General features: G+C 46.3%; 6 protein-coding genes across 7 annotated transcripts in view; 3 read left to right on the top strand and 3 right to left on the bottom strand.

Moving 5' to 3' along the window:
* LOC109481075 (ATP-dependent RNA helicase DEAH12, chloroplastic-like) overlaps positions 1-377 on the bottom strand; it is a 6243-nt gene extending 5866 nt beyond the window's left edge. Inside the window, 1 exon segment of the mRNA XM_019783546.1 lies at positions 177-377. Coding sequence (XP_019639105.1) covers positions 177-377 — 201 coding nt within the window.
* A 97-nt stretch (positions 378-474) lies between these two features.
* On the bottom strand, positions 475-4277 carry LOC109481076. Its single transcript, XM_019783547.1, has 3 exons — positions 4244-4277; positions 3041-3138; positions 475-1932 (listed from the first exon to the last, which is right to left on the bottom strand). The coding sequence occupies exon 3, from the start codon at positions 1915-1917 to the stop codon at positions 475-477; it is 1443 nt and encodes a 480-aa protein (XP_019639106.1). The 5' UTR covers positions 1918-1932; positions 3041-3138; positions 4244-4277.
* An 823-nt stretch (positions 4278-5100) lies between these two features.
* LOC109481114 (putative neural-cadherin 2) lies at positions 5101-18919 on the bottom strand. 2 transcript variants are annotated; one of them, XM_019783596.1, is made up of 13 exons: positions 18579-18918; positions 16425-16672; positions 15809-16000; positions 15634-15666; positions 14862-15106; positions 14540-14633; positions 8673-8820; positions 8118-8304; positions 7447-7688; positions 6791-7042; positions 6274-6366; positions 5900-6105; positions 5101-5534 (listed from the first exon to the last, which is right to left on the bottom strand). In XM_019783596.1, exons 1-13 carry the CDS (start codon positions 18637-18639, stop codon positions 5262-5264), a joined length of 2274 nt encoding a protein of 757 aa, XP_019639155.1. In that variant the 5' UTR covers positions 18640-18918; the 3' UTR covers positions 5101-5261. The 2 variants fall into 2 exon arrangements, with proteins under 2 accessions (XP_019639155.1, XP_019639156.1); XM_019783597.1 differs by lacking the exon at positions 15634-15666 and having other exon boundaries at positions 15776-16000; positions 18579-18919.
* Positions 9106-13627, top strand: LOC109481127. Its single transcript, XM_019783618.1, has 2 exons — positions 9106-9721; positions 12555-13627. The coding sequence occupies exons 1-2, from the start codon at positions 9289-9291 to the stop codon at positions 13568-13570; spliced, it is 1449 nt and encodes a 482-aa protein (XP_019639177.1). The 5' UTR covers positions 9106-9288; the 3' UTR covers positions 13571-13627.
* LOC109481149 lies at positions 10649-12564 on the top strand. The gene is made up of 2 exons (XM_019783650.1): positions 10649-11371; positions 12239-12564. The coding sequence occupies exons 1-2, from the start codon at positions 10750-10752 to the stop codon at positions 12544-12546; spliced, it is 930 nt and encodes a 309-aa protein (XP_019639209.1). The 5' UTR covers positions 10649-10749; the 3' UTR covers positions 12547-12564.
* A 921-nt stretch (positions 18920-19840) lies between the features above and the next one.
* On the top strand, positions 19841-25503 carry LOC109481133. The gene is made up of 8 exons (XM_019783625.1): positions 19841-20067; positions 20472-20640; positions 23029-23179; positions 23471-23602; positions 23960-24078; positions 24366-24452; positions 24716-25039; positions 25201-25503. The coding sequence occupies exons 1-8, from the start codon at positions 19922-19924 to the stop codon at positions 25369-25371; spliced, it is 1299 nt and encodes a 432-aa protein (XP_019639184.1). The 5' UTR covers positions 19841-19921; the 3' UTR covers positions 25372-25503.
* The last annotated feature ends 487 nt before the right edge of the window (positions 25504-25990 follow it).

Below are 25990 nucleotides of genomic sequence, written 5' to 3' on the forward strand. Positions count from 1 at the left end.
GTACTTTACCTTTTGAAGCAGTTCTGTCCGTAAGCGTACATTGGTAGAGCGGCTCGGAGCCTAGAACACTCGCGTAGGTATCGGCTCTTCAGGTCGTTGAGTATGTTGGCCTGTTCTTTGGAGCTTATAGGTGGGTACTGGGGGACCGCCTCTTCGGTCTGCACATCAGAACGCACGTCACCTTCACCTGACGCCATACTCGTCGCCATCCCATCCGTTTTGTTGTCTTCCACTAAAATTTGAGCGCCGTCAACGAGGCTGACAACACTTTCCGCAGACCTGCCAATGTTGGGACAGCTAGTGGCCCCTGCAGGGAGTTGTGTGGATGGTTCTGCCTCCTCTGGTCCACACCCAACCTCACAGAGATCGGGCGTCATTCGTTGTTGCACCACTGGTACTGGATCACTCGCACTTCTACAAAGCACATTGTCACTGTCTGTTTTGACTTCTGGTGTATCTATGCTGATCTCGGCATCACCTGCACGTGTCGAAGCACGGTAGCAGCCTTGCACGAGTGGCTGCATCTGGTGACAAACTGACGAGCTCTTCGGAAATGGTTTTGATACTTTGATCAAACTCTTCCCTTTGTTTCGTCAACTCCTCCTGTTTCATCTGCAGAACCTTCCTCTGTTGTTCTCGGACCTTGTGTTCGTCAAGGGAAACAAATCGACCACTTGGGCGAACCTCATTGACCTTTACTGTGATTTCTTCTACCTTCTCGTTGTGACTTGCGATAACTTGCCTGACGCCAGAATCTACCTGACTAGCGAGAGCCAACAGCTTGTCCTCGAATGTAAGTTGCCTTTTCTCCGGATGGCGCTTTTTCTTCACTACTGATCCTCTATCAACTCTCTCTGACACACCGACTGTCCTTACGGATTTGCTGAAGTTTTCTGCATCTTTGTGTGTCGCAAAATACACGAACCCTTTCGACTCGCTCTCAAATTCTATCGAGGCGTGGTCAAACCCAGGATGATTTGCAAAGACGGTATGGAATTGTTGTGCATTCATTTCTGGAAGTTGCTTGAGTTGTACTCTGTACAGGTACTGTCTGTGGTCACGAAAGTGACGTCCTTGTTGTCCATAGAACATTTGCCCACGTTCTGTTTCCTCAACCTTCTTTCGTTGTTTTGTGTCACCTTCGCTTGACTTTCGAAACTCGTGCCGCGAAGACTTTGGCCTAACACCCTGCTGGTCGCTGTGGTGACGCCTTCGCTGATGTGTCGCCGTCACATTCTGGGCGGAGGCGTTACGCCTAGCCTTTGGGTGGGGCTTCGGCTGTACAACAGAGTGACCTGGAGGCAAAGGAGTATTTCCAACTTCACTCGAGCCTTGCATGGCAAGATTGGGTGTGGAGTTTGAGTGCGGTGTCTTACCTCCTTGCCTCCCACGTCCACTATCGTCTCCATCCGTGGATTTTAACTTGTGATCTGCTGTCCTTTCTTTAGTCGTGTCTCTGGCCTTTGGCCTGACACTTCGACCATCGTGACCTGTTCTGTCTGAATGCGCGCTACCTTGCCTGGGTGGGAAGTGAGGCCTCTGGCCCCTGTGCCCTCTTCGATTGTAGTTTCCCGTTCGAGCTTCATCAGAATCTTGTCGCTTGCGTTCTCTTTCTGATCCGTCCGCTCTGGGTTTGGCCCTTGGCTTAGCATCTTCTCTATACGGTACACGTTCGTTTCTCTTCCACCCATGTTTTCCTCTAAGTTGAGCCGTGTCCAAGTATCCCTGTGGTTTACCCTTATGTTGCCGGTGGGGACCTACACGCTGTCCCTCTTGGTACGCTTTCTTCTTGCTCGTACCGTCTTCCTTTTCATCTGATTTATCCTCATGTTTAATGTCTCTTTGACTTGGCGATACAGACGGCTCTACTCCTATATGTACTTCTCCTTGGCTTTTTGTCTCTTCTTGTTCGTCCATGTTTGACTCCGGTGACTAAAGTTCCACGGGAAGAAATGGATCAAATACAGGTAAACAAGAAAACTGTATTCGTGGATTAATTACAAACGTAACTCTAGAATATCACTTGGACATTAAAATGAACTAGAAACGTATCATTTGCAAAGCAAATACATAATGTTTACCCTCGCATATGGTCTGCTCTGTTAATTCTTAGTCAAACATATTCTGGTATATGGTGACAGGAGTCTACAATATTCTCCACCCAATGACAGCCTTATGTTAACAGAGAAGACCGTTTTAACACTCCATGATTTAAATAAATTTTGTTCATATTGATGTTCACCTACACTTAACTTCCAAATGCGGCAAATATGAACTGCCTGGCAGTTACCACTATGAAATTATAGCAATTTCCCGTTAATTATGCAAATTAGGTCTAATACTACAGATTTATAGAAATTCCTCATTAATTATGTAAATTAGCCTCTGATTTGGATAATCATCATATGATTATTATATATTATTAAGATTTTTTTTCCTTTATATAGACCACTCTTAGAATTCTACACTAAACTCACACAGGCCACGCTGTGTGATTGAGCTTCCATTGCTTTGCGTGGTATACATGTAGTACTGCTAATGCTTGGGATCACCTTAGCACCCGTATATCCAAATAAGAATCTCATGCTACATTTGATTACCGAAACTAGCGCTTGAATGTCACGTCTGAATGTATTAAACGACTGAGGTTTTAACCCTTGTCCTGCTGGACTTTTTACACAATATTTTCAAGTAATTTGAAGTCGTAATCAGGTCAGAGAGCCTTGACTTTTTTGCCCTGCGGCGGCGTAGTTACTTCCGCATTCTTTGCGTTTCGCTGCGGTGTGATGCGTTGAACGAGAAACAGCCCCAAATCGTACATATACAGGACACTATATAAGTGGTACTGTATGTGCAACCCATATATATATATGGGTCCGGCAGGACAAGTTAAAACATAAACTTTTTTTTTCATAGCCCCAATCTTTCTTCTAAGTAAAGTATACATAATCCAACGTTTCGAAACATTAAAATGCATGTACACCTTTATCGATGTAAAAATTCGGAACTCGTGACACGATATGTATATATAGTTGCACACCTTCTGTACACGTTGTCAGTAGGTCAAAGTTGAGTATCGCTGGTGTCTTATTGCGGTAGTGACGTCATTGGTCCACCGTACTTGCGAAACCACCAATACTGTGTAAAATTAGGTCATGTGTTAGTTCAATACAGCAAATAAAACCTCCTCTCTCCTTTGACGAACAACTATAACGTCTATAATTGCTGTTTGTGTGACTGAAAGCTTCTGCTATGGCTATTGCACCCCCCCCCCTTCCACCCAGTATCGACCCCGGCTCCTCCTGCCCCGTGAACATACTGTCCCGGGGATCTTCTATCGTTCAAACATTCAATAAGATAACAGGTAGACAAAGCAACAAGTTTGTTATGCTAACCTTACTCACTGTGCTATCCTCTGTACTATGTCTGCATGTAGAAAGGATCCGAAGCTCGCTGTGCCCATTTCATACTGTCTAGTATATATAGTATGGCTGACCGAAACTATCGGGTAGTACTTCCGCTTTGCTGTGTCGTATGACCGAAACTCGAAACTCGATATAGGGGACCGACCGCGAATACTTCAAACAGGTGATATGAGAAGGAATCCACATCTACGTCAAACTTTCATAGGTTATGGAACTTTTCTGGGCTAACTGTCTCTTCAGATTTCTCAGCAACCTGCTGGTTCTATTTCCGGGTCAACACTGGGGTCAGGTTTACCTTCGGGCCCTTTGCCAAGTTGTCTCCCACCCCTTTTAATATTACCTGGGCGGTGAGGGGCAGGGCGAAGGGCGTACGTCATAAATAAAGGGATTGGGATTTGCTTCAGCGGAATATTAAAATGTACCATCATCAAAATGCATGTCACGTTACTTACATACAGTTGTTGTGTGGATATTAAACGTGCACAGTTCCCCACATCCCTTGCGTGCAGAGTTCAAGAACAAGAACAACGCACCTGTTCCGAATACTGCAGCACACACCTAAGTTTTGCCAAGGTTGACTAGTTGGGCAACCCTAGCTGTTGTAAGCCGAACTAATAATACATGTAGGGTTAGCGTTGAGGTTGTCATATCGAACATGGGTTAGATTGGTGTCGGAACTTAGGGGTGTAGCCGCACACTACACCGCGCTCCCAGCATTGATATCCTGTCTTGACTTTGGTTCTACCAACGAGCGAGCGAAGCAGCAAGAGACGTTCATGGTATTTTGTTTAATCTCACTGACATCAGTGTAAACCTACCTTCCGATCGCTTGGACAGCCTTCTATGCAAAAGACCGATCCCAGATGTGAAGTTCCTTTTTGTACAGTTGCTCACATGACCGGCCGGCGTTCCTATTAACTGTACACATGGACTCGCATAGGGTGACAGGGTTTCCAAAATCCCAGAATCAATATGCAGAAGGCTGAGAAGTACAATACTCAGCGACCCTACGCTAGACCAGGCAACACCCACTTACGTGTATGCTACAAAACAAACAGAAACCTGTCATGAACGCACCACGCCCACTCTATTCTATAAAGGTTGAACATTAACTAGTGGGAGGATTCTACTTGCAGTAGGGGGGGGGGCGGGGTCCCACACTTACGAAAAATGATTGGGCACTTGCAATTATAATGTTAAGTCCTGGTAAATAGAAGGAGAGCTTAATGAAAAAATTGTGTACTCATCATAGTTCCACATCGTTGTATTTAATCATGATACAGTACAATGTAACAAAGTAACAAAGGTCGTACCTTAAAATGCAGACACTAAAACTACCACTACACAATGTGAACTGTCATATACACACAATAGAAAATGCAAAATGCAAAATATGAAAATGGCTTCAACCAGCAAAGCTTTCACAGTCTCAAAGTTCAAACCACAGCAAGATGATTAAACATCAATCCATATTTTTTGCTGCACACTTATTATGGATCATGGACACTAAACTACAGGCTAAACTAGTACATATTGCGCCTTTCAGGCATGAACAAGCAAAACAGAACAACACAAGACGTTTTACACAACTTTCAACAGTCTCACATTAGATTGCTTCATTGAGGCGTTACATTGAATTTGTGAAGCTACACTACTCAAAAGCGTGTCCAGAACCGTGTCTATCTAGCTCTATGCTGAATGGGTTAGGATCAGGCATCCTGGTTATGGATAATCTCTGCTTATCCAAGAACGTAGATTTTCCCTAGGCTGCAACGGTTCTGGATACGCGTGGAGTATAACTGTGCCTGAGCATGGATGGTTCAGGATACAACACGTCTAGTCGCTATCGCTCTCCCCGTCGTTAAACATATCCGACAGCCTGGAGAACCTGGGTCCCCAGCGTTGTAGGTAGTCATAGCTCTGCCTTTCCTCCGTGCTGCTGGAGTTGAGTGAGCTGAGGGAAGTCGCCGGCGTCCCGCGGCCCTCCACCGCGAACGACATCTTCTGGTCCCTGGCGCCGGCGTTCGTGTCGACGTTGGCGTCGCTTAGTCGGCTGTTGATGAAGTCTGCCACCTCAACAGCGTCCTCTGGTGACAGCACCGGGAACCTCTGCAAACACAGCGAACATTTATAATAGATACGGCTTATTACATGCCTTCCATAGCAGGATTCAATGGCAAATTCCAGAACATGATGACATGCGCTACCCCATGCATTGTACATATTGGACAGTATGTTTAAAGCCTAATGTAGATTAGTCTCATAGTATGCTTGTTGTTACGCAGCAGTGTATTTCATGCGCTATACTTTTTGGTCGTAGCAGATCACTTCTATTCGACATACTAATATAATTGATCATGCCAACAAAACTGCATAATAATAATATCCCCCACCACAAAAAGTCGTACAGCCCGCTAAGGTGGCTACGATTGCCATTGATTACGGTTGCCCTTGGTTACGGTTGCAGCTCTCACCTTGCGGTGTTTGAGCGTGTCTCCCGCGGACTGGATGACGTTGACGTCGAACGTGTCCTGGTCCTCCTCGCCGTACCCCTCCTCCCCGTACTCCACCACGTTCTCGCGAGACTCCTCGTACACGCGAGATTTGGGGTAGTCCAGCAGGGCTTCCCGCTTTCTCTTCAGGTACGAGCGGCGGAACGCCAGGAACACTATCAGCACCACTGTCAGAAAAATACAATAAAAAAACTCATATCAGTTCTAAGTATCAAGTGTAGTCATTCATTGTTCTGCGTATTCCAGTCGTCACAGTGTCACACCATTGCTTTCATCGTCAAGTGTGTTGGGTTCTTTAAATTAACGTGAGGAGGTAGACCCAGACTTAAGCTTACCCATGAGAATGGCCACGCCGAAGAGCACGATGATGAGGGCGGCGGGTGAGATCTGGATAGGACTGCTCACCGCCAGAGGTCCGCAGTTCTGACCTGGTGAAATCAAAACGTATTCGTCTGAGTACAGAGTTCATACTCATGTGCGTATTGGCTGATATGGCATTTTATTTTGTTTGCCTTAGTATAGAGATTATTTTTATTCAATGATATATGATATTCGGTAATAATATTTGATACATGCAAGGTTTACGTCGGTGAAGGTTAGACATCCAGGTAATGAGATACGCCAAAAATAGTTACTAAAGCAACTGGATATGATTTTTTAAATCGGATATACTGGAATTGATTTTTATATTATTTTTTAAAAATCATATCCAGTTGCTTGAGTAACCTTTGTTTGACGTATGCAAGTTTTTTTCTAGTCTTTCTGTTGCGGTGTTATATACATGTTTTAATATGTTGTATTCATTGTTGCCAAATACACCACACAAGGAATTTAAAAAAAACAGGTACTTACGGTCCTTGACAATCTCGTCGGGATCATCCGGACATGTACAGTTGTAGCCGAACAGGTAGTTGTTACAGACGCCGACGCCGCACGGGTTGTCGGCGCAGTAGTCCCTGACGCTGCAGTCGTCTGCCGTGAAGCCGTGCGCGCACGAACAGTTCCGGCCGCTCTCGTTCCGCGACGCCGTGTCCAGCTCCAGGCAGCTGCCGCCGTTAGCGCACGGGAAGTAGTAACAGTTCCTGTCCACCGTGCAGTTCTTACCTGGTACAAACATACAGTAACAGTGATCGCGGTTAGATGTGTAAAGGTTGGGTGTGATTTGTGTCTTGTTCAGTGTGATATAACCAGCTAGCTGCCGCCGCGCCGCGTGCCTGCGAAGCTGGTGTGCTACCCGAAGAGCGGTTATAGCGACTATACAGATGCAGGAAAAGAGAAATGATAGTGACATAATTTTGGAATGCATATTTTTTTCGAACCATGGGCTTGGCCTTATATTAACTTTTGAACACGTCATCATGGCGTTATACTAATTTTCATAAATTACAATTAGACGACGTTGTCTTACTGAAGTTACTGTTCCGTTTCTATGACTCGAAACTGACCATCCAGGACACGTTCAGATAGATCTTCCCAGTTCCCTCCTGACAACTAACTATGGAGCATACCTTTGTACGGGTCGGTACAGGAGCAGTTGTAGTCGGCGATCAGGTCCGTACAGGTGGCGCCGTTCTGACACGGGTCCAGCTCCGCGCACTCGTCGATGTTCTCGCACGTCAGAGGGTCGGTGTTCGTGGTTCTGTATCCCTCCGCGCACTCACACACCCCGACGTCACACGCCTCCCCGCGGCCCAGCCGGCACGGGTACGACCTGCACGTCTGGTTCGACATGCAGCTGAACTCAATATCCCTGTGGGGAGGGGTGGCGGGAGAGAAAAACAGAGTAAGGTTTCAGTCGGTACGACGAAAGGTCTACTATAGTAGGTTTACATTTAAAGAACACTGAAAAAATTGAGTTTGGAAGCTTTCCTAGGTTTAAGGGCTGAAACACAAGCACACACACACGCATACAAACACACACATTCAGTCACTCACTCATTCACACGCACACACACATACACACACACACGCACGCACGCACACATACATACATACATACATACACGCACACACACGCACGCACACAAACACACACACACGTTCATATGTACCGCTCTTACATACATCAATACATACACACACGCACACACACACTTGTACAAACACAGCCACATACACACACGCACACACTCACACAATTCCAGAGAGAAAGACATACACACATATTTCCAGTTCTCACCTGAATCTTATGTTCTGTCTCTGGAACTCGTACGGCAGGAGTGAGTCCTCCTGCACGCTGAAGCGCAGGTCGTCCACACAGCCTCGGAACGACGTCCTCATGTCGGACGGCAGGCCGCGCGGGTCGGCCACCCCGCCGATAAACAGCGTCTCGGCGTTCAGCACGTGGGCGGTGTCGGAACTCTCACCTAGGCGGGAAGGAACGGGAGAAACAAAGTTTGATTTGGTCTGTATTGTCTGTTTGCATTGGTCTTAAGGTTGAACCCACGCTCGTCCTTGATGCTATGGTAATCTAAACATCATTGTGTATCCGTATTTTCGGTATAATCGCCTTGTAGTGCCACGCCAGCTTCTCGGGCAACCGGCATAGTGGCAGCTGGTTATATTACACTAAACAACCTGTCACAACATCCATTCCTTTCTTCGTCCCTCCATCCTCCCTTTCTTCCTCCATTCATTCAATCCACAATCCTTCATTCGCCCATTCCACAAACTTTATTCATTCACCCATTGTACGGACTTCCTTCATTCGCCCATTATTATTACCCAGACTTACCGACGAACTCCACCCTTGCCAGCACGTCCCCGGCCAGACTGTACATGGTGGCGACGTTGTTCTCCCGACGGATGGTGATCTCCTGCCACTCCCCGTCGTTAAACGGAGCCGCGCGGGTCGACTCCCGAACCGCGTCCACTCCGCTTCCCTGGGTACACAAACAAAAGAACGAGCGCTCAAATTTTACCATGGGTATAAAAGCCGTGCCTACATCTAGTTCTGTGCCTTAATGGGTTAGGGTTGATGGGTTCTGTGCCTTAATCAGGCACGGTTCTGGATAGTCTCCGCGTATCCAAGAACATAGCCACAGCCACGATTCTGGATACGCGTGGGATATCCAGAATCATGCTCCCGCACGGTTCTGAATAGTCCACGCGTTGCTTGATACAGCATAACAGGTGGTTGTAGTGATAGTATCAAATTCCATGCATCATTGTCAGTATTTGGGGCGCAGAACCAAATCAGTTAATTGACTGCACGGAAATGACTTCTGACCTCCGACCTGAGGTCGCATTCGGTTTCCGTTCTAATAGCGTGCTTAGTGCAGTCACTCTAGCAAATCCTCAAAAAAATCCTTCAAAAATTCTCGTTAAAATCCGACAATTTTTCGGAAGATATGGCTCCCAAACGTTCGAAGAAGTGTCCAGGATGCCACTTGGACGTCGCCCTGCACAAATCGGGCGTTGCTGGCAAGGATTGCACGGGGATTCTGGAAGACAACGGCGCTGTGGGTCAAGGCATGCAAGGCGCCATGGCCGAGCTACAACAGCGCAAGGCAGAGCTTACCCAGCGCCTAGAGTTGAAGAAGCTTCAGCGGGAAGTGGATGCGCTAGAGAAGGAATTGGCCACAGACACCACTACAACCTCGCCGCTTCCTCCGGCCAAGGACGGGAGCAAGACGGACGAAACTCAAGACGGGGAACGCAAGCATGTCGATTTCGGACTCGCAGACATTACGTTAGCCCAGCTCCGCGAAGATGCCGCGCTTCAGAGCCTCGTATCCACAAAGTATGGGGATCTTGTCGGCGCGGGCAAGAAGCCAGAGAAAGGTAAGGCAATCCTATCTCCCGAATCTTTCGTCCATAGTTTTCATTCAGCGGAAACGAAGAAGTATGACGAGCTCGAGATGGAAGAATTCCTAGCTGGCTGTATGGGTTTATTGCGCAATCCCGGCCTACCCTCCTATGAACTGATGGGGCGCATAGCACTGTTGGAATATACGTGTAACAAACTGGCTAGGTACGACTGGACCGTGGTTCGGTCTTTTCATGCGGCGGCGGTCAAGCAAGCGCTCCGGAAGCCAGGCTCATGGTCGGACGACTGGGTAGCCCTGAAGGAGATTTACTTTGATGCCGATCCGCTCAAGATCAGGCCTGCCGGGTCCGCCGCGAGTCGACAGCCCAAGAAATCCAATCCTCCACGCATCTGCTATCGGTTCTCTAAGAACGAGTGCGCCGCTGATACGTGTCGTTTTGACCACATTTGTGATTACTGCTGGACAAAGACATCGCAGAGGTTCAAACACTCAGCCGCTGACTGCCACAGGAAGCAAGCCGAAGAGAAACGTGCTTCATCTGCGGATAACGGGGCCAACGTCAAGTCGTCTTCCGCATGACTACTTCCGGACATGCAGCATTCTGTCAGCGACAATTTGCAACATTCTGTGAGTGACAGTTTGCAACATTCTGTAAGTGACACTTTGCAACATTCGGTACGTGACAATTCGTTCTCTAGTATTTCATTGTATCACGATCTCATTGAACAGTGCCCTTCTGGCTTCTTCTCGGATTGCGACATGAACGTTGTTTATCTTAGTGATAGTGTTACGCAAGAGTGCTTATCGCACACGGACTCTTCAGACGTGTCGGAGCCGTGTAGTTTACTTACTGCAGCACGTGCTGTCCCCTCACAAGAGGATTTATTGTTGTCAAATCTCCGCACGAGCGGGTCGGCTCTGGATGAGCTAGTGTCTCCAGTTATTCCCTCACATGAGGATGTGTTGTTGTCAAATGTCCGCACACGCGGATCGGACTTGGCTCGGCCAGCGTCCCGAGTAATTTCCTCAGGTGAGGATGTAATGTTGTCAGATCTCCGCACGAGCGGAATGGACTTCGATTCTTCCGCTGTCAAGTTATTGAATGAACTCAGCGTATGTACGTTCGTCACGGATTCCCCAGCGGATCGGCCAACACCCAGCGTAGCAGACTTCGCGAGTTGGCATGCTCGGGTTCGACAGTCAGGCGTACCCAATTTTAAGTCCGAGCGCATTCCGGTACCCACCAAGCTACACGTTTCCGCATGGCGAGGTCTCCTAGATGGTTTTCATGACACTGTCTTATGTGACTTCCTGGAGTTCGGCTTTCCAGTTAATTACGAGTCATCCGCACAACCGCGAGTGCCGCGCACCAACCACCCCTCGGCTTTGCAGTACTCCAGTCATGTGGACAGGTTCATCAGCACCGAGTTGTCGCACGGAGCAACAATAGGGCCGTTGTCGCCGGCCACATTCAGTCCCGGTTTGGTGTGCAATCCGTTGCAGACGGTTCCGAAGAAAGCCTCTCCGGATCGTCGCATCGTAGTGGACTTTAGTTACCCGCCCGGGTCTTCAGTTAACGACGGGATCCCCACCGGGACCTATCTCGGTCAGCCGCATCGGCTTCGCTACCCCTCCATGGATGATTTCATTGCGTTAGTTGTCAACGCCGGCACAGGCTGCCTCATGTTTAAACGCGACCTTCGGCGCGCATACAGACAGTTGTTCGTGGACCCTGCGGATTATCACCTGTTGGGATTCTCCTGGCGTGGTAACGCTTACGCGGACGTGGTCTGTCCCTTCGGCTTACGTTCTAGCGCACAGGCATGTCAGCGCACGACCGACGCCGTCGCGTTCATATATAATAGATGCGGATTTCGTTGTGTCAACTACTTGGACGATCTCGGCGGCGCAGACTCTCCGCACAGGGCCGAGTTAGCGTTCGATACTTTAGGTCGGCTATTACGGTACCTCGGACTGATCGAGGCGGACGACAAAGCCACGCCGCCGTCCACTCGTATTGTCTTTCTCGGTCGCACAGTGGACTCTATTCGCATGACTATCGAAGTGACACCGGAGAGACTTTCCGACACGTTGGCCGAGTTGGACCGTTGGCGTGTCAAGACCAGCGTTCGCCGAAATGAGGTCGAGTCTCTGTTGGGAAAGCTACACTTCTTGGGGTCATGCGTGCGACCTGGAAGATTGTTCGTTTCGCGGATGATATTGTTCCTGCGACGCTATTCGGATCGTCACCAGCGGCTGAGTATAGACTGTGAGTTTCGCAAAGACCTTCTATGGTGGTCTACGTTCTTACCTTGTTACAACGGTGTCTCCTTACTTCCGGTGACCGGCTGGACGGAACCCGACGCTGTTTTCAGTTCAGACGCCTGTCTGACAGGCTGCGGCGGCTTTCTCCACAGCACTGGGGAATACTTCCACGCCACTTTTCCGCCTTCCGTGCTCGCGTCAAACCCTTGCATCAACAGTTTGGAGCTACTGTCCATCTTGGTTTGCGCACGGCTGTGGGGCAAACACTGGGCCGGCAGCAGGATAGTAGTCATGTGTGACAATGAAGCATCGGTTACTGTGTTGAACTCTGGCCGGAGCCGCTCCCCGTTCCTCCAAACCTGCTTACGGAATCTGTGGCTCTGTGCGGCCGTAGGGCAGTTCGAGCTTCGCGCCATTCACATCCCTGGCCTCGAGAATCGTCTTGCTGATCACCTCAGTCGCTGGACGTCTTCCAACTACCACCAGAACGAGTTTCTGCGTTTATCAGCACACATGCACGTCTGTGAGGTAGAAGTATCGTTGCAGCACTTCGATTTACTGACTCAGTTGTAATTTTACAGGTCATCACACGCAGCTGCAGCGCTTGGACCATGAAGTCGAGGCGGCCAAGAGGTCTGCATTTGCCGCGGGTACCTACGCTAACTTACGGACTCAGTGGAAAGCGTTCCTGTTGTTCTGTGAGTATTTCCGGCTTACAGCCATTCCCACCGACGCGAGGACTCTGACCAGATACGCTCAGTTCCTCTCACGCTCCTTGAAGAGCCCCAGCACGGTCCAGATCTACATCCACGGTGCCAGACTGCTCCAACGATTCCACGGGTGCGAGCCTCCGCCATCTGACGCGTTCGAGCTACGTCTTGTCCTTTCCTCGTTCCGCCGACAATCCCAGCACGTTCCGCAGCGTAAACTTCCCATTACTCCGGCTATCCTACTACGGCTGCGGGATCACCTGGATCTAAATAGACCGCTTCATGCCACCTTGTGGGCGGCATACACCGTTGCCTTCTTCACACTACTTCGGAAGTCGAATCTCGTGCCTAAGACAACGTCTGCGTTTGACCCAGGCAAGCACCTGACTCGGGGTGCTATCCGTGTCACTTCGGACGGACTTGTGGTGCGTATAACATGGTCCAAGACTCTACAGTTCAAGCAGAGGGTCCTGCTGCTTCCTGTGCCGGCCATTCCCGGCCATCCCCTGTGCCCACGACATGCGTACGTCAACATGTGCAGCCTTCTCCCGGTTGGATCGGACTCTCCAGCCTTCCTCGTGCCGGGCTCGGCGGGCAGGTTGGTATCATTGACACACGACTCTCTGGTGGCACATCTCAAAACTCTGCTCGCGGCCGCTGGACTGCCGTCCGGTGACTACTCCGGCCATAGTTTCCGCCGCGGCGGAGCGACATTCGCTTGGCATTGCGGAGCAGATCCTCAGCTCATCAAACTGCTCGGTGACTGGAGCTCGGACGCTTTCCAGTCGTACCTTGACAGCTCCTTCGAGCAGCGACGTTCGTTCGCTACTCTACTTGCGACCAGAATCAACCAAGGTTTCCTGGAACCGGACCGGGCCGCAGTATAGACTCATACGAACTCTACACGAACTCACGTTTATTGTTCTACTGTTGATTTATCCGATGCCTTGTACGGTATCTTGTTCTCATGTATATATATCATGTCTTAGCACTAGTTTGACTACCTGTATTAGGCATGACAGGGCAGTCCTCCGTTATCTCCCGTTACTGCTACTAGCGGCCCTGCTCTGAGCCAGTTTTGTACCGTTTACATAACAGACTTGGCGAACTTCCATGTTAGTACCTAGTAGTTCCCGTTGTTCAGCTTGTCCGTCAGTTTCGCCTTTATTATCTACCAATTTCGCAATATGCTTCGGTTCTTTAGCCCACTCATTGTTAGCCAGTTGTCGCCACACCGCAGTGTCGGCTCTTGTTGTACCAGTTCACTATTAGCCCCTCGGCACTTGTTCTACGGATTCATTGTTAGCCCCTCGGCCCTTGTGGCCTTTGTTTCGGCTTCCCTCCCTCCGCCTCTGGCCTCACTACTACACTTACTGCACTCTCCCCACCCTACTCTCTCCCTATGGGCTTGGTCTCGGTGGATTTGAAATGTTACATTAAAATTTTTACCAAGCCCAGCCCTGTATTGTCATCTTGAGTGAGAGTGCAGATAATTGTCAGTATTTGGGGCGCAGAACCAAATCAGTTAATTGACTGCACGGAAATGACTTCTGACCTCCGACCTGAGGTCGCATTCGGTTTCCGTTCTAATAGCGTGCTTAGTGCAGTCACTCTAGCAAATCCTCAAAAAAATCCTCCCACCCTCCCACCCGTGGATTTGAAATGTTACATTAAAATTTTTACCAAGCCCAGCCCTGTATTGTCATCTTGAGTGAGAGTGCAGATAATTGTTAATTACCAAAAGTACATACTATGAATGTCAACCATTGTGAATGAGTATGATTAACATTTGTTAATAAATCTACCATAATACCAGGTAACTAATAAACTTTTAAGATTAAAAACTCTTAACCTACCTTCGTGTTCAGCCTCAGTACAAGGGCACCGTTTCTCAAGTAGACTGCGAGATACGCCGGTCCTCCAAAATACAGCAACAAACCGTTCGACGCTCTATAATACAAGCGATTGACACGTAAGCACAAATTACATTTAAATTTTTAAAGAGAATTAAGTTGTTTTCAAAAATTATTCAGGGTGTTAAAAGATCTGAAAAGACCACGGCAAAAAAACGGGAGCTCATGTGATTACGTCTTCTAAAACAAAACCAGAATAAAACAAAGAAAAACAATGAATATAAATTCTATATTACACAGAAAACGTTTAAGAAACAGTACTGACTTTGTTCTGAACTTGAAATTGATGACGGTGCTGGTGGTCGGTGTTTTGTCGATCTGCATCTCTATGTATGACGTCAGCGTTGTCATGGATACGGTGGACGGTTGTGGGCAGACGTCACAGGTGTCCGAGACGCCCAGGGACTCGTCTGCCGAGGTCAGACTGACGGGACCGAGGTTATCCCCCTCCCCGGTACGGATGTAGAAGATACAGGCGATAGGATAGGCTTTCAGACGCTGGGTATTCAGCTGAATGAGGTGGAAATGGTTATTGGTGCGGTTAGAACCCTTTCGATGTTGTACCAATATGGCATTATTGTTACTTTAGGAACTTTTGCCTTCTTCGTCAAATTAAATAGGCGTAAATGTTTTAAAGATGTTGACGGATTTTAGACCTTCTTCATGACAAATGACCCACTAGTCCGGACACGTGATCTTGTAGGCACGTGACTCCAGCAATAGGTGAAAGATGCCTGGAAGCTGTAGATACAGACGTCGTAACTTTTTACTCTGATGGACGAAAGCTTAGACTGACGTGACTAAAATCGCTATCCTATCAGCCCTTAACAGTAAGAGACTGTTAAACCCAGGCTAGCAAAATTACACACCTTCCATACTATAAACACCAGACACTGAACCCAACCCACCCTGAGATCGAAGATGTTCTTCCCGCGAGCGTCTGTCCCCTCATTGTGGGGCTGGAGAAGCTCAGCTCCGTTACACACAAAAAGACAAGCTTCCATGCTATAAGCACCGGAGAAACCATGCAAACCTACCCTGAGATCGAAGATGTTCTTGTAGCCTCCCACCAGCGTCTGTCCCCTCATGGCGGGGCTGGAGAAGCTCAGCTCCGTTACACACAAAACACAGACAAGTTTCTGTACTATAAACAACACCAGAGAAACAATGCAAACCCACCCTGAGATCGAAGATGTTCTTGTAGCCTCCCACCAGCGTCTGTCCCCTCATGGCGGGGCTGGAGAAGCTGAGCTGCACGGACACGACCGTGAGCAGCTGGGGCGGGTACTCCGTGCCGTTAATGGTGATCCTCATGCCGGAGTCCAGCGCGCGCAGACCCGTGATGATCACCTCGTGAGTCTGGTTCTTCAGGACAACGTCCTGGGTCGACTCACCGATAAACACCTGAAAAGTTAGTTTTTTATTGTTTATTTGTTTGTTGCTTGTTTATTTGTTTGTTTGTTTGTTTGTTTGTTATGAAATACTAAAAGTAGTATATTCCAGTGATGATATTTTCGTCCACACAATTTATGAAATCAGCTGGATACGTCAGGACCACATTCTACATATGGCATTAGTCGTAAAAGCCCGTTTACATAGAAAACCATGCCAACTTCCCGGCGTTGGCATGGTTTTCTATGCAATATCATATACGCCATTTGACTATTCCAATCGTGTGAACCAGATACCGACCACAGACGACGACCGGTCTAACTTAGTACTTTTTGGTTCTGTTAGTGTTACTCTTTCGTTGCTGAAGTTTCTAAAATTTCTTTATGTTTGTCGTGTGAATTGAATACTGTTCAGAAGAAAACATCTGTACACGTACCTCCAGTACCCTGTTATCTATGGACGCTTCGATGTACAGTCTCCCCTCCGTCACTCCTAACGCGAAGTAGTTCCCTCCCTCCCCCTGTTGATAAATGAGCAGTCCCTTGTTGTTACAGTAGCGGAAGCTGAACTCCAGCCTGTCCTCGGCTCTGTCCAGGATGTTCCTGTCGGCGTTCCACAGCAGATACCCGCCTTTATCCACGAACCTCTGGCACGACACATCCCCGAAATACCCGAGGAAGAACACTGAAGAAAAAAACGACATCAATGCCACTTGATTAATTAGTGTAAGTGTTCATGAAAATGTTAGGATCCTGCTTACACCCAGTACTCTCCAAGCAGAGGTTTGGGATTTGGGTTATTTTTGGCGTATTTTTAGGCTTTTTATTTATCGGGGTTTCTTCTTTGCACTGGATTTTTTTTCTCCCAATCCAACACACCCAGTACTTAACGCCTATTTTTGCAATATTGCTATTCTTTTCTAGTGTTTTGTTTTGTAACAGAGGCCTGAGAGGTGAGGAGGTGTATAGACAATACTAGAAAAGAGTACCGGTGTTTCCCAAACGGGCGTGAAACACTGACAGCCCGTATGCTTTACGCAACATCTGCCTAAGAACATACAAAACTTTAAGAAAATCCAATCAATATAATACCTAGTGTAGACTGTGATGGTTAAATTGAGGGCCTTGTAACGCACATTTAAGCGCTTCATGTTAAGGGACTGGTTAGAACCGTTACGTGTCCTTGTCTTCTTAATTCGTGCAAGAAAAAAAATTGGTATCAAGAATATAATATCAGGTACATGTACTACATTTTCCCGCCATTTTCTGCCCCTTGACCTCAAGGACCTAAGGACTAGTCTGGCCACACAGGTGAAAACGTCGGGAATGGCTCATGTGCATTAGCACGTCTTTATGGGGACAAATCTGGCGCAAAAACCGCGCCCTCTTGTCAACGGAACATTTCTTAAACGTGTGTTATGTGTACTGTTTTTCCTAGGCCCTTAAAAGCTCTTAGATCCTCGTGAGATAAAGGTAAGAACAACATGTTTACAGCTTAAAGCGCTGATTGGATGTCTATTCAGCGCGCCTGAATGGAGTTAACCCTGTTCACAGGGGTCAATGCTACAGTAAAGTATCGGGTTGTAACGCGAGCGTTCACACCACAACCGCCCGGGCAATGGATACCTCCTGTCTATTGTCCGCCTTTTACCTCCGCATCCAGGCGTTACGAGTTCGTTTTACACGCCACAGTTTTTCATCACAATACAAGAAGTAGCTACAACAACAAAATATGATTCGTTTTTCAAGTACATTTAAGATTCGAAAAATGAAAATTATGAACCTAACGATGGCTAATTAATTTGTTGTATATTGATGATAAATATGATGTCTTTTATGATGTCATACGAGTACCTACGATTCATGCTGACAGACTATTTGAAAGACCTCACACATTTCCAAATTCGCAAAGTTTAGAAAATGAAACACCACATGATATGGAATATTCGTCATCTTGGATGTAAGGAATTAGTCCTTTACGGTGGCACAAATGCCGAATGTCATCAGGTTTGAACATTTAACGCACATGTGATGTTCAAATCAGGACAAATACAGAAAGTGGGAGGTAGTTCTTTTGTTCCGTATAGTTTCCTTTGTTCCTGAATAACACTTGAAGGACCACCATGTTATGTTCATACGTACTGCTTTCGTGATAAGGTTTGGTGAAAATAACTCAATCTTAGAATTCATTAGAACAACGTAGAGCATCAAAAGTACACTAATCGAGGAAGACTCACACAATTTGGGGGATCTGTATGATAAAAATATGCCCTACTACATAAAGCGTAGATATCGTGTAACAGTGACATGGTAAGTGAAAAGAAAAAGTAATCAACGGAGAACAGGTTCTAACAAAACTGACTGAAAACTTACTTCTAGCTTGCTACTTCAATGATAATTGTTGCATTTGTCGGCTAAGTAATTCGATTTGTCTTCAAGCACGACCACGAAAGTGCATTGTCATGATCGCCTTCAAGTATCATCGTATAAATCAAACTTAAAACGGTCTGGGAAGATATGTGGGAAACGTCATTCATAATTTGTTAGAAATCAAGTGGTACGGGGACTAATTATAAGGAAGGAATACTTACCTATAATCAGGAGCGGTCGGGAGCCAAGGCTCTGGCGTCCTTTCAAAGTTGTAGAGAACATGGCGTCTATACTCAAAGATCCTGCGAACCTTAGAACAGGCTAACAACTACTTCATAACTGTCAGACGCTGATCAACTACCAAGTTCTTCGAGTTGACATTGTTTACATGCCGTTCCCTCGCAGTTGTAGATTCAAACGTAAGCAAGTCCTGCCTTTGTTCTGGACGTTCAGACGTTACATTGTAGCGTCCCTCCGCCCCACCGGACTCACGCTTTCACGGTTCAACATTACTCCGACAACAATAAACACGTTAGTCACCCCTCAACCCTATTGTACAATATAGCGAGACGGCAACTCTATCCGCCCGCCGTACTTGTGTACATGTACTCCACACAGCCCGACAACGTACCGGTCTCTTGTAAAAATAAAACACTTCAGATCGCCAATGTACTTGCCATTTAGGAAACGGGACCACTCGATCAAATATCAGGGCTGCACGATTTTGTTGACAGATAAATAGCTTGATGCCGTGACTACATCAATCTTAGGACCCGGCAAAAAGAAGCGAACATTGTCGATTGCCCCTAACACGGACCGTTGACAAAGAGTCGTGGGTTATTGTCGCTAATGTTTTTCGTCACAGTTTTAAACTGGACCACTGCGGCAGTATTTTGACACGAAACAGAAATCAGGCGGTGCACGTGTTTTCCTTTTGTTCTTTTTCACGGCTTTAGCCTCTCTTAAAGTTAGGAAGACATTATAGTTTGCAACAGGCTAGGCATTTGCTAGTAGCATGAGCCCATGATATGGTAGCGCTCTGGAGGTCAGTAGACATGCCCTTTCCATCTACTGACCTCCAGAGCGCTAGTTCTGCATACAACATGTTCATATCTGACCTGTAGCATATTGTTAGCTGTACAGCAAAACTTAGACTTTTTACTAACAAGCAATTACTTATCCTGAACTAAATATCTTGAGTCTTCATTTCTTGATTTCAATCAAAGGTCCAATGCAAACAAATGTACTGCTGACAAACGTGAATTGAATTTTATGCTATTTTCTCCTAAAAATCGTCGACCGGCCGCACGTTTTGTTTTTCAAATTGTGAGCACACTGTCCTAGAAATAGTACATAATTGACTTTTCCTATCTAAGGTTACCCTTGCATCCTGTGACATCTGTGAGTTCCCAAACTACATAGACGATGTTACGGCATCGTTTGTGCGGTGTGCAAATAGACCCAGACTGATATAAAGGCGATCTGCACACCTGTTGAGGTACATAGGGTTGTCTGTAGGAGTGCTGTGTCGGACGGTAGCTCCTGTCTCTCCTGCCGGTACAAGATGAAGGGACTTGCCGCCTTCCTCCTCTCGGTCCTGCCGGCCCTGGCCGCCGCCCACTCCTGGATCACCTGCACGGACTATCTGGAGATGAACGGGGAGTACTGGGACCACACGCTGTGCAGGGCCTTCCCCAGGTCTGCTGCAAGGTAGGGCTTTCTTTCGTTATTTATTTCTGCTGTTATTCAAGCATTGGCTCTTTTCATTATTGCCCTCTTTCATTCTTTCATTCCTTCCTTCTTTCTTTTTCATTCATTTATTCATTCATTCATTTTTTTCTTTCCTCTTTCTTCTTTCTTTCTTTTTTCTTTCTTTCCTCTCTTGTCCTTCTCTCCATCTTTGATGTCAAAATACGCTTAGTTACATTTTACATAGCTGAAGATTGAGCAAAATCAAATACATAGCTTTTTTCCGTTACTTTGTATTTCAAACGATGTGTCAAGTGTTTGCGTTAAAATAACTTTCCAAACGTGAGTGAACCATCACTTTGGTACTGTACTTTTGATTTAGTTCATGCCAATAAAAAACAGTGCGTGGTTCGTGCCGGTTCCAGGATGGTTCCCCGGACGGAGCAGTTCGGCTCCCACGACACGTACTCGTACTTCCCGAGCCCCGGCGCCGTGTGCCGCACCTCCCGCAACGACGCCACCGAGTACGCCGCCGACCACCCCATGGCCACGTACTACCAGGGGCAGACCGTCATCCTCACACATCCCACCAAGGTACATGCTTTGTTTAAAGTTAAAACTTTAGATCCAATACAATAAAGTTCTCTTTCGACTAGTCACTCTGGTCTTCCTCAGTAGACTAGGTGAGATAACATTATTGTGTTGTATCTTAAGTTTTAACAGGTAAACTTTAAACATGTAACTACCAACAGAGAGGAACTTCCATGAAGGTACATGCTTTATTCTGAAAAAGAATAACAACATAAATCTTACATAAAATAAATTCGATATGTGGTCATATTGAAGGTCGATCGCATACGTCGCGTGATCGTTCCATTATCGCAAACTGATTGTATTCTTGTGATAGCCGTGTACGTAAGTACCCTGCAAAATTCAGCTGTTTTGTTACAGAAAACGCGCTCCTGAATTGCTTCTAAGTCAATCTCACTCTGAAGCAAGGTATTCTCTCGACATACGTAAAAAATCCACTTGTTATCTAAAAGCAGACCAAATTGACGATCCGCATGTGTGAATTGGCAGATGGCAGAGTTTAAACAGTATGATAACCTGTAGGAAGACCGACCTTTGCTTACCGCCTTGTTTGCCCAGATTGTGTGAATCGATCGATGCATCCTGCAGTACCATATTGGAGTCACTCGAGCTCTCTAACTTTATTTGTACAGTTATTGCTAAGAATCGTTTGTTGCTGCTCTTGTTGCTAGTGCTGTTGCTGTACCTAAAACTATTAAAGGACATTCTTGTAGGTCGACTTTAAAATTGCACAATTCAAGATACAAGGCTCCATTTCACTAAGCGCCTGATTACATATACTCCGTGCGATAGTAAGGCCATGTTGATTTGATTATATGGATGACATCCGCGCGCGCATGAATTTTCGGCCGTTTCCAAAAAAAAAAAAAGTTTCCAACCACACTGTAAATTGTACAAAACAGTTGCAAAATGAGCAAATATATACCGAAAGTTGCAAAAAAAAAATATTTGAAAACGATTCCAACGTCGTACAATGCGAAAATCAAACAAAAAACTAAAATGCAAAGAAATGAATTTAAAGAGTAGATTATTCGCCATACCCTCCCCTGTGTCATTTGTTCGACCTTCATAACAACGTAGATTTCATGAAAGCAACGTTTTTTTTTTGTCAAAACTTTTTTTTATTCGCGCGCTCGCATCAGTTTTGGGGTTCCCAGAGGATGTCATCCATATAATCAAATCAACATGGCCTAATACGACATTCTTGGGATAGTAGTGCATGTGTCGTTGTGTCAAAAAAAAATCCAGCTGTCGTGTTATATTTATGGAAAGAACTGCTCCTTGTGGGCGGTCGGTTATGCTACAGTACCGTGGCCGACAAGAACAAAATTTTACACCGCAACTTTTGGTGTTTTACACTGCAACTTTGGGTGTTTTACACTGCAACTTTGGGTGTTTTACACTGCAACTTTTGCTGTGTTTTACACTGCAACTTTTGCTGTGTTTTACACTGCAACTTTTGGTGTTTTACACTGCAACTTTTGCTGTGTTTTACACTGCAACTTTTGCTGTGTGGAAAACTTACACCCCTCCCCTTTTATAATGGACGGTCCCCCTGTCAGGTCAAAGGTGACAACGATGGCATGCAAACTACGTCGACTGAGTTATCCTTTTCGTGCATAAGTTTTTTAGAGGAAAAGCTTGGCTACGTTGTGACGTTAGTTTTTTTCTAAAGGTTTTTCTAGCTTTGGCCTATAGACCGGGATAAATTAAAAAATGTTTCGACCAGGTCCAGTGATTACAAATTATGTTGCTTTTTGCTGCCATGCGTCACAACAAATTTATCAAGGACGTCAGATATCCAGCTCCAGACATCAACAGCAATGACATAAATTTTCTGCAGGTTAGTTCATTATTATTGGGTATGGACATCGTTTTTCTTCATTTTAATGTCCCTAGACGTCAGCTTGTGACTTGCCGCCGCCATCTTTGTCACCTTTGACCTGACAGGGGGACCGTCCATTATAAAAGGGGAGGGGTGTAAGTTTTCCACACAGCAAAAGTTGCAGTATAAAACACAGCAAAAGTTGCAGTGTAAAACACCAAAAGTTGCAGTGTAAAACACCAAAAGTTGCAGTGTAAAACACCAAAAGTTGCAGTGTAAAACACAGCAAAAGTTGCAGTGTAAAACACAGCAAAAGGTGCAGTGTAAAACACAGAAAAAGTTGCAGTGTAAAACACCCAAAGTTGCAGTGTAAAACACCAAAAGTTGCGGTGTAAAACACCAAAAGTTGCGGTGTAAAATTTTGTACTTGTCGGCCACGGTACTACCGCCTTACAAATTCCACGACATCAAAATCATGCGACGACCTACGGCAAAGGTCATTTTATAGGCATTATTAGATAATCACGATCATAGCATCTTCAGTTTAATTCTTTTTCCCTCGATAGAACCACGTTGCCGACGTCAAGTGCACCAACAAGTACATCCCGGATAACGGGAACTGGATCGCCGTGGGCCCGGTCAACGGTGCGACCGACCCAGGCATGTTCGACGGGCCTGAGTGGACTGAGATCGCCGACATGGGCAAGGCGCCAGTCGGTAAGACTTATAAGATACGCCCTTTGCGGGGAGATGAAGTCTATGGAATTACCGTGCAGAAAGCCAGTTCACAATGCAACGTTATTGTATGTGAATGTGAAAGAAATCTATGATTTTGTGTTCCAAATCTCCAACGTTTCTACCTTTAAAATGATTATTCAAATTGTAGCCATTCTACACCATGTACTACGAATTCTTGGACGAAAATATGTATTTTTTGAAATGATATCGCCGTTATTGCTATTCAATTTTTCTGATCGAATGATGTTTCACATCCATCCTGGATGTTAGGGTATGAGATCCCGGATGCAGTGACGTCGACCTACCCGAAGCCAGGGTTCCAGAACGCGCCCAAGTTCTGTGAGAACATGGACAAATCCATGGGCACCTACAACTTCACCATTCCCTCCAACCTCACACCTGGTAAAATGATTTCTAAACCTTGCTGAGAATACCATCAATATTCTAAATACAGCACTCGCATTATACAGCTTACTGTTGCAAGCTACTTTTGTACTCTAAGAACCTACAGAAAATTACATGTCTAAACGTGAGCGACTTTTTATTACTTGGTTTTAGAAATAATGATTTTGAACCGCTAGATACAATATACAAGCCCCCCCCCCCCAGTATACATGTAATGCACTGTCTCCTGTGTATCAAAACTATGCATACCTGGCTTGCCTGGGAAATCTATAAAGCACACCGAACTTGCAAATAATTGTAACCTGGTGGGTGAATGATTATAATAGTGTTTAATAGTATTGTTGTCCTGACCAGGCCGGTACACGTTCCTGTGGAAGTGGATCTTCAACGCCGGGGAGCTGCCGTACACTAGCTGCTGGGAGGCGGACGTGGTCGCCACCAAGGAGGAGAGGAACGCCATCTACACTAACATGGTACACACAGGTCCTGTCCACAAATGGAGAGAGAGCTGAGAGAGAGAGGGAGAGACAGAGAGACAGAGAGAGAGAGAGAGAGAGAGAGAGAGAAAGAGACAGACAGAGAGAGAGACAGAGAGAAAGAGAGAAAGGGAGAGAGAGAGGCGCGAATTCGTTGTCAAGCGAATGTTTGATATTTACCGAATCTTTGAAAGTGTGAGTTTGATGGCTGAAATACAACAGGAAGGCAATGTATATGATCACAACAAATCGGAGTGTTATGCGATATTTTTTTTTCAACACAGGGCTTGTCCACAATCGACTTCTGGTACGCTGGTGGAACCACGCCCGTGGTGCCGCCTGTCATCCCTGTGGTGGACGGTCTTGGAGGGGTGAGGTTTCAGCGGTTTTGCTTTGAACTTTGTTTGTTTGTTTGTTTGTTTGTTTGTTTGTTTGTTTGTTTGTTGTTCTAATTCGTTATGTGTACTCATGAAATGTAAAAGCCGATTTCGTACGTAGCAAAAGAAGCATCCATACAACTAGAATTCTTCGTTCTCAGCAATGCGGCATTGATTTCAATGTTCATTCTGATTGATCTAGACCTGTTTGGTAGATTTTGGTCCCCAACGTCTTACCGCTTCCACTTGTCTTTCAGTCGGACAACACTGGTACTGATACCGGTACCACCGACAATACTGGCACAGGTACCACGGACAACACTGGAACCGGTACTATCGACAATACCGGCACCATCGACAACACTGGTACCGGTACCATCGACAACACCGGAACCGGTACCATCGACAACACGGGTACTGGTACCACCGGGGGTACCATCATCCCCCTGTCCTTTGCCTTTAACGTGAACGCGTGGCCCGGTGGCGGCCAGGGTACCATAATCCTGCCCAGCCCCCGCCCATCCGGGGACTGGTACGTGGAGATTAAGTTCCCCTGCGCAGGATCCACCTTGGTTTTTGACGTAAGTATATATCCCTCTATGTTTAAAGTTAAAACTTTAGATACAACACAAAAAAGTTCTCTCAGTTAAAGCTTTCGACCAGTCTCTGACTTAAAACTTTCATTCATTCATTCATTAAATGTTAACCAGGTCATTTTATTTTATTTTACTTTATTTTCTAGACTTGGCACGGTGACCAGGTTCAGACGGCTGACGAGCAGGCCCACGGGATCTTCAAGCTCACGCAGACGGGCTGGCAGCTGGAGAAGGACGACATCGGCTTCGTCGTCAACACCATGGCGGGCTGCTTCGTGGACGAGAACCAAGTCACGGCCCAGATCGTCGCCAACTGACGCGTTACAGTCACGCACACTGACGCGTTACAATCAAGCACACTGTTTCGAAAGGCTGGCTTGTGTGTGGGCGGGCTGACAATGCCCTTACGGGGACCATGGCCATATGATGTCTTGATTAAACTCTGCAAATGATCGTCGTGTTGTTTTGTTGCTGTTGTAGTAGTCATCACTAATGTTAAGAAAATATGAGATAAAGAAGTCTATTGAGGACTAAGAGAATAATTTAGAAACAGAAGAAAACGACACACACACTAACAATGTCAATGTCAAATGAAACTGACTCGATTTTTTTCCGAGAAAGGATTTTATCTTTTGGGTACCATGTATACCATAAATCACGAAAGACTCTATACAAGATACACATTCTCGAGCTCATCCTTTGCTACAATTTTGCTGCCCTGTTACACAATCTCTAACTATCAGTGACTGAATGGGTTAACCTGACCAGTGGAAAAGCCTGCTAGAGCCGTGATTCAGTCAGGCTACCAAAAGTGCCGAGCGAAATAGCTTTCTCGATAAGAAACCAACGAAATGAAGTCCTGAATTTTATCTTTCAGATTTCTTTTCCTGGGGAAGATTAGGAGATCTGGCTTACTCTGAGCCAAATCTACTTTTA

The sequence above is a fragment of the Branchiostoma belcheri genome, unplaced genomic scaffold (genome assembly GCF_001625305.1).
Source record: "Branchiostoma belcheri isolate BF01 breed outbred unplaced genomic scaffold, Haploidv18h27 scaffold54, whole genome shotgun sequence".
Classification (NCBI taxonomy): domain Eukaryota; kingdom Metazoa; phylum Chordata; class Leptocardii; order Amphioxiformes; family Branchiostomatidae; genus Branchiostoma; species Branchiostoma belcheri.

What these genes read in the sequence shown, in the direction of transcription:
- LOC109481076 (XM_019783547.1), bottom strand. Translation starts at nt 1,917, where the DNA reads ATGGACGAACAAGAAGAGACAAAAAGCCAAGGAGAAGTACATATAGGA.
- LOC109481127 (XM_019783618.1), top strand. Translation starts at nt 9,289, where the DNA reads ATGGCTCCCAAACGTTCGAAGAAGTGTCCAGGATGCCACTTGGACGTC. An exon ending in GGGCAAGAAGCCAGAGAAAG is followed by an intron (nt 9,722 to 12,554) that starts GTAAGGCAATCC and finishes GTAATTTTACAG; the next exon opens with GTCATCACACGCAGCTGCAG.
- LOC109481149 (XM_019783650.1), top strand. Translation starts at nt 10,750, where the DNA reads ATGTTGTCAGATCTCCGCACGAGCGGAATGGACTTCGATTCTTCCGCT. An exon ending in TTTCATTGCGTTAGTTGTCA is followed by an intron (nt 11,372 to 12,238) that starts ACGCCGGCACAG and finishes TGTGGGGCAAAC; the next exon opens with ACTGGGCCGGCAGCAGGATA.
- LOC109481114 (XM_019783597.1), bottom strand. Translation starts at nt 18,639, where the DNA reads ATGTTCTCTACAACTTTGAAAGGACGCCAGAGCCTTGGCTCCCGACCG. An exon ending in TACTGAGGCTGAACACGAAG is followed by an intron (nt 8,821 to 14,539) that starts GTAGGTTAAGAG and finishes TTGTGTACCCAG; the next exon opens with GGAAGCGGAGTGGACGCGGT. An exon ending in CGACGAGATTGTCAAGGACC is followed by an intron (nt 6,367 to 6,790) that starts GTAAGTACCTGT and finishes TGATTTCACCAG; the next exon opens with GTCAGAACTGCGGACCTCTG.
- LOC109481133 (XM_019783625.1), top strand. Translation starts at nt 19,922, where the DNA reads ATGAAGGGACTTGCCGCCTTCCTCCTCTCGGTCCTGCCGGCCCTGGCC. An exon ending in CATGGGCAAGGCGCCAGTCG is followed by an intron (nt 23,180 to 23,470) that starts GTAAGACTTATA and finishes CCTGGATGTTAG; the next exon opens with GGTATGAGATCCCGGATGCA. An exon ending in ACGCCATCTACACTAACATG is followed by an intron (nt 24,079 to 24,365) that starts GTACACACAGGT and finishes TTTTCAACACAG; the next exon opens with GGCTTGTCCACAATCGACTT.